At 35.0% G+C, this 6,681-nt stretch overlaps 1 protein-coding gene across 4 annotated transcripts; it reads left to right on the forward strand.

Moving 5' to 3' along the window:
* Positions 1 to 932: 932 nt before the first annotated feature.
* On the forward strand, positions 933 to 6,428 carry LOC142628187 (myosin-binding protein 1-like). 4 transcript variants are annotated; one of them, XM_075802226.1, is made up of 5 exons: positions 933 to 1,123; positions 1,643 to 2,555; positions 2,640 to 2,861; positions 3,273 to 4,937; positions 5,866 to 6,428. In XM_075802226.1, the coding sequence occupies exons 2-4, from the start codon at positions 1,751 to 1,753 to the stop codon at positions 4,910 to 4,912; spliced, it is 2,667 nt and encodes an 888-aa protein (XP_075658341.1). In that variant the 5' UTR covers positions 933 to 1,123; positions 1,643 to 1,750; the 3' UTR covers positions 4,913 to 4,937; positions 5,866 to 6,428. The 4 variants fall into 4 exon arrangements, with proteins under 4 accessions (XP_075658341.1, XP_075658342.1, XP_075658339.1 ...); XM_075802227.1 differs by having other exon boundaries at positions 2,652 to 2,861; XM_075802224.1 differs by having other exon boundaries at positions 1,643 to 2,861.
* Positions 6,429 to 6,681: the final 253 nt, after the last annotated feature.

Raw genomic sequence — 6,681 nt, forward strand, 5'->3', positions numbered from 1 at the left:
CTTAAAAAAAAAATATATCTACCTTTCTTTTGGAGCAACAAAAGATTTTTTTATATATAAAAAATAGGAAAAATTACATTTTAGATCCCGTGTAACGTTGTTAAGAAAAATTTTCATTACAAGTTATCCATTGTTTTGCTTAAACTTAAAAGTAATTAATCATCTTCTCAAAAAATAGAAAAGAAAATAAGAAGTATTTAACCACTTTAGACCTAATGTTTTTATGGCTTAAATTGAAACATTCTTAAAATTATTGGATTTAACTCGAAATTTTTATTTAAATCATCAATTGGTGTCTTTGGCGTGATGATCAAGAATAATGATCCTAGAGTGAACTATATAAATTTGAAATACTACGGTATCTAAAAAAGGAAAGGAAAAAAAAAAAAAAAACTCTAAAAGCTATAGAGTTATATATGCTATTTAACCCATTAAAGAAAAAAATTACAACTAACAACATAAGTTAAATATGAAAAAGTTCCTAAAAAAGAAGAAGTTAAATATGCAATTTAACCCATTAAAGAACAAAAAAAAATGTACAACTACCAACATGATAACAAACTGTTACTAATTTGAGTAATGGCTGTAATGCTATTCTAAAATATATTTGTCACAGAATTCTGACTAACTCTTATTTCTACCATTCATTTTGACAAAACCCAATGTCAAAAAGTGATACTATGATCAAAACAGAGTTTTCTTTTTGTGAAAAGAGGTAAATAGAGATGAACACATGAGAATTGCATTATTGTCACAACAAAAAGTCCCAGGAATCTTTAAATGGGCTGTTCATTGTGATTTGTGAATAGGCATAGCCAAAACTTGTTGCTTTTTTTGGGGTTACTTTCGGTATTGCGATCCTTTTTTCTTTTTATCAGCAGCCGACTTTTCGGTAATAAAGAAATGTGATAGCTACGTGCACATAGGTTGTAAAGCTTAAAACTTTCGGTTGAGCTTTTGTTTCTATTTGAATCTTCTCACATTGATTTCACAAAACTACTGTCTCAATTGGGTTCCATTTGTTTTGTTGTCCTGAGCTTGAAAATTAAGGGGTCACTCTGATTTTGACATTCTTTCTACCTCTGAATATTGATTTGCTTTCTTGGCTTTCTCACATGCACAGGTCAGGTTTCTAATTTTGTTGTTATTGTTTTGTTTTGTTTTTTTGTTCTCAGGTTGATTGGATTGGTCTATTATGTATATTGATAGATTGTCTGAGAGTTTTTGTTTGTGTTTTGTGTTTTGTGCTTTGGAATTTGTTTATTAAATTTAGAGTTAGAGACAATTAGCAATTTGGAATCTTGGATGTATTAGCTAACTGAAGGTCTAAGTTTTGAAGGATATTGATCTCTCATCTAAAATGGGTCTGTGTCTTTTGCATTGACTTTTGGTTTCTTTGATAATAAGGTTGGTGTTGAATTTATCTTGTGGGGTTTATGTTGGGATGTTTTCTGGGTATTGATCCTTTTTTTTTTATTTTTTTATTTTTTATAATAAACGGGTATTGATCCTCTTTAAGAATTGACCATCAATCAAACATGAGTTTTATTTTTGTCCTAGGGGTCATGCTATGTTTATTGTGTTCATGATTTTGGCCCTCAATTTATATTAAAATTCCTGTTTTCCCTATCAATGGCTGCAGTGTTGAGATTCAACTTGGATTATTGATTTCATACTGGGAGAATTGGAATTTCTTCTCTATCGAGCAATCGACTTCTTCTTGTCTGAAGTTACCTGAATCTTCTGGGGCATGGCTGCCTTAAAGATTTCGTCTGCTAAACAACAGAGAACTTACCGGGGTTTAGCCACAGCTCTGGCTTCTGCTGTTCTGGAATGGTTACTGATTTCTTTGTTGTTTGCTAATTCCATATTTTCATACTTAATTACAAAGTTTGCTCGTTACTGCAAATTGCAAACACCATGCCTACTATGCTCGAGACTCGATCATGTTTTTGGCAATGAAAAGCTGGGATACTATCGGGATTTGATCTGTGGCAATCATAAGTTGGAGATTTCTTCCCTAGTTCTTTGTCATGCTCATGATAAGCTTGTAGATGTTCACGGAATGTGTGAAAATTGTCTCTTCTCATTTGCAACAGTCAATAAGTCCAATTCTGAAACATACAGATTATTGGTGGGTAAATTGGGGGAGGATAGTCACTCTGGGTTTGATCAGGACCCATTACTTGAGGGACATAAAATAGGTTGTTCAAGCACAAAGCATTGTTCTTGTTGCAATGAGCCATGGGTTTTAGGAGGGTATACTCATAGGTTGAATCAGAGTAAATCAATTGGGTCTGAAGCTGCTGAGCTTGATGTGCCCTTATCAGGTGTGGTTGGACTTAATCAGGATGACCTGAGGATGAGAAGAGAAGAGCCTTCTGTGTCAGCTCCTCATATGAGAAATTATGTGCTTGATCCTTTATCTCGCGTAGGATACACAGAACTCAATGTTACTTCTGATACTGAATCAGAAGTCCTGTATTCTGATGATGACAACAAAAAGGCGTTGCTTCATGAAACTGATGATTTCAAGGATGATCTCACTGCTCAAGGTGTGCATTTGGAACCTCCAATTATTACTCTTGCTGATGATTCAGCCTCTGAGAAACTGATAATTTCAGATTCTGCGCCTGAAGCTTCATCTTCAGTGTCACAGGTACAATTAGATTCTATTGAACCTCATGGTAGTACATCTGTGGCCCCTACTGTTTCTATTATGAATGATCTTGAGGAACTCAACTGGCAACAAGCTGATAGCAAGGTCGAGTCTCCTGCTCCAACTGTGCCTATTTCCCCTGATGATTTCCCTCCATCATCAAATGCAGTGGAAACCACTATTGAAGTATCGAAAGAAAGCTGTAAGTACAAACTTCTTCGGTCTCTCCTTTTCTCTATCTCTCTCTCTTTTATTCTATCACAATTTTTGAACTTTGGACCCTAAATGATATGTGAAAGCAATTTTATCATCTTTTCATTGGAGTTGATAAATTTTTTCATAAGCATCTACAGTTTGTATGCCCCCTTCCTTCCTTAGCCCCATTTCCATGCTAGAAAGTTGGTCATACTATTATTTAAAAGAAATAGACAATCTAACTTTTATATATTTATTTTTGACTCGTCATATTAGTTTATTTGTTACATGTCAAATTTATGTAGGAACCTGAGGGATTTTTACAACAAATTATTTTACTTCATGCAAAGCTTTCTGCACTTTTAGTAATTTTATTAACTTCCTTGGTCCTTCTCTTGTATTTAATGGTTTCTCTCAGTAGATCTTACGAGAACTGATGAAGTTGAGCAAACACCTGTGGCAGAGAGTGGGAAAATCTTTGATGCAAGAACTACACCAATTACATCATCCGAAATTGTTTTAGAAACAAAGCCCGTTTCAACTGATGCAGCTCAACAATTACCCTATTTATTGGATCTTGGTGATGCTTATAAGATAGCTGTCGGCAATAGAGGAAGACAATTTTCTGGTGTGCTTGTAGAACAAAGGATGGGGAAAGATTCTTCAAGAATTAGTGAAGATTTTAAGAACTTGTTGTCACAATTATCTGCCACTCGAGGGCTTGAGCAATCAACAAATGAGAAGAGTCCTAGATTTTCTGTAAATAGTGATGAACTGAAGACTTCTGATGCTCTTAACTCTATTGGAATGCAAATACTTCACAAGAGGATCTCACTGGAGCAAAACGAGCCTGGTTTATCTCTGGATGGAAGTGCACTTCAGAGGAGAAATTCAATTGAGAGAAATGAGTCTGGTTTGTCTTTGGATGGAAGCACACTCCAAAAACGGATCTCACTTGAGAGAAATGAGTCTGAACTGTCTCTGGATGGAAGCAATGTCAGTGAAATTGAAGGTGAAAGTTTGGTTGATAGATTAAAACGACAGATTGATCATGATAGGAAACATGTGAGTGCATTATATAAGGAGTTGGAGGAAGAAAGAAATGCTTCTGCAATTGCTGTTAATCAGTCTATGGCCATGATTACTAAATTGCAGGAGGAGAAGGCTACAATCCATATGGAAGCTTTGCAGTGCCTTAGACTGTTGGAAGAGCAATCTGAGTATGATATGGAAGCACTGCAAAAGGCAAATGACCTTCTTGCAGAGAAGGAAAAAGAGATACAAGATCTAGAATCAGAGCTTGAATTTTATAGGAATAAATTCCCAAGTGAATCAACTTGGGAGAATGTGGAGGAGGAAACTAATGAGATTAAGGCAAGAGATATTGAAATGGATCAAACAGAATCAATTGGTGTTGAGGATAGTGCAAGTAGTCTTAGAGACTCAGTTAGTGGAAAACCAACTACCTGTGATAAAGTTGAAGGAACTGGTATGCCATTGGGGGATAAGGATACAGGTACCATGAAGAATACAGATTTACAATTTGAAGATGAAAGGTCAGATATTTTGAAAAGTTTGAAAAAGTTGGAGAAAAAGCTTTATTTGTTATCCAATAATGGAGTATACTTATCAAATGGTGAATATGCTAGAAGTGAAGGAGACGGGAAAAGTGAGTTCAAAGAGTCTAATTCTATTGGGGGAAACAAAGAAAATGGCAGAATAGAAGAGAATGGTCTGACCATGCAAGATGATGTGTCTGTTTCCTGCAGTGATCTGCATGCTCAATCCTCATTTGAGAAAGCTCAGCTCGTTTGCAAGGAAAATAGTGAATTTGATAGTAGTGGGCAAGGGTCTCCTGTGTTAGTTTCTCTGGGAAATGAGGTTTTGGATTTGAATGGTAGGTTGGAGGCACTGGAGGCAGACCGAACTTTCCTAGAGCACACTATTAAATCACTTGGGAATGGAGAGGAAGGGCTTCGATTAATTAGGGAAGTAGCTTCTCACTTGCAAGAATTACGAAGGATTGGTATAAGAAGAATAGATCGAACTGTTGCTTGAGGCTTCATGTGAAACTATCAGACTGGTGAGTACTTCAATTAAATCCTACTCATGTCACCATATCTGAATTCTTTACATTTTCTTTCTCTTTTTGTTAAACAATGGAGAGATTTCCCAGATTTTGTATTCACTTTCATTTGTAATTTTTAAAAAATATAGAGCACTAGTACTTTAATGTCTTGGCATTTCAGGATTTTTTGTCCCTAAAAAATATGGATTGGGTTATATAAAGCACCAATAAAGCTATCTGATTTCCATGGACATTCAATGTTTCCCCCTTAAGTAACTGTCCTGTGTTAGGCAGATGATTTAAGAAGCCAAGGCTTGGCATGCATGTTTAGAGAAATTTATTTAGCTTTTTTGGTGAAATATTCGGGTGATACCTTGAATCATATTTGTTATTGAGGGCTTATTCTGAACTAATTGTTGCTGTCTTTTTTCTGGGTCCATTTGTTGTAATTGTGTGGTAAGGCTTGTCCGTTCTGTTTATGGGAACAGGTTATTGAAGAAATTCTAAATTAATTAAGTAGTTTGTCCTGAGATTCTTCAAAATTTGGTGCTTATTAACTCTTTCCATAGTGGTATATCTAATTACTCATTAAAGCATATCTTCCCATTTTCTAATGATAGCAACATCTTTTAAAGAAATAGAAACCTGCTCAAATAAGTGATTTGATCAAAACCTTACAGCAGAGTAAGGGAAATTCATTTGTTTTCTTGCATCTGTTGTTTGAAAGGATTCTCAATTGCTTTTTATGTTCACTGTGCAACATGAAATCAGTATCGTTAGTGATAGGATGCAATCTTTATTGTTTGAGCTGTTTTTGTGAATGTGTTTCATGTCTTCATCTGCCATTAGTTTGTTCAATGGAATTTGCAATTTCAATGTTTTTGCATATTTGTAATTAACTCTGTCTTTAATGCTACACTTGCTGCTTACATTATTAATTCAGGTTCATGTGGGAAAGCCATGTTGATGCTCCGGAAAGTGCAACTCAACTATACTTTTGGCAAACCTATTATGGAGGACTGGCTCTCAAGTGTACAGTATCACTAGCTTGTTTTTTTTCACCACCCCACCAAAAAAAAAAAAAAAAAAGGAAAAAATGTAGAACCACAATAGGATTCAAAGATATAGAGTGAATCTTTTTTACTTCATTCTCCTCCTTTTTGGGCTATACCTTACTCTAGACTTTTTTTTTATTTTTTATTTTTATATAATTTTTTTGGGGTATTTAACCCAAAGTATATGTAGAGTTGGTGAGGTTTTTTTTCCCCTCAACCTATAATTCAGCTTGGAGTGAGTTTGTTTGTTTTGTTTGTTTCTTTTTCGATTTTGACTTTGTTAAGTGTGTGAGTGATTGAAAAGTAGAAGGGGGTGATTTTTGTGTGTAAGTTTGATTGTTTTGATCAAGAAGATGTTGATATCAATTAGTCAACATGATGTCTTTGTACTTTCAAATAAATGTAATGATTTGTACCAGTAAATTCAAACCTTCTTTGGTGATTGCACTCAGCTTTCTCTAGCTACATAAACATTAATTTCAACATTACTTTCATGGGTATGTGAATCACATAAAATGCTTTTAGGGGGGGATGGCATCATGCTCCCTGGATTTGTTGTCATTTGCTTCCTCATGACACTGGCCTGTATATGTCCTCGATTGGGTTCTATTTCAACTTGGGGGAACAATATTATTTTCGGATTTTCCTCATTTTTGTGAAAACAAACAGCAAGGTCTTCTATGGTATTCTAGGCCAAAGGTGCT

Source organism: Castanea sativa, chromosome 3 (genome assembly GCF_040712315.1).
Source record: "Castanea sativa cultivar Marrone di Chiusa Pesio chromosome 3, ASM4071231v1".
NCBI classification, from domain to species: Eukaryota; Viridiplantae; Streptophyta; class Magnoliopsida; order Fagales; family Fagaceae; genus Castanea; species Castanea sativa.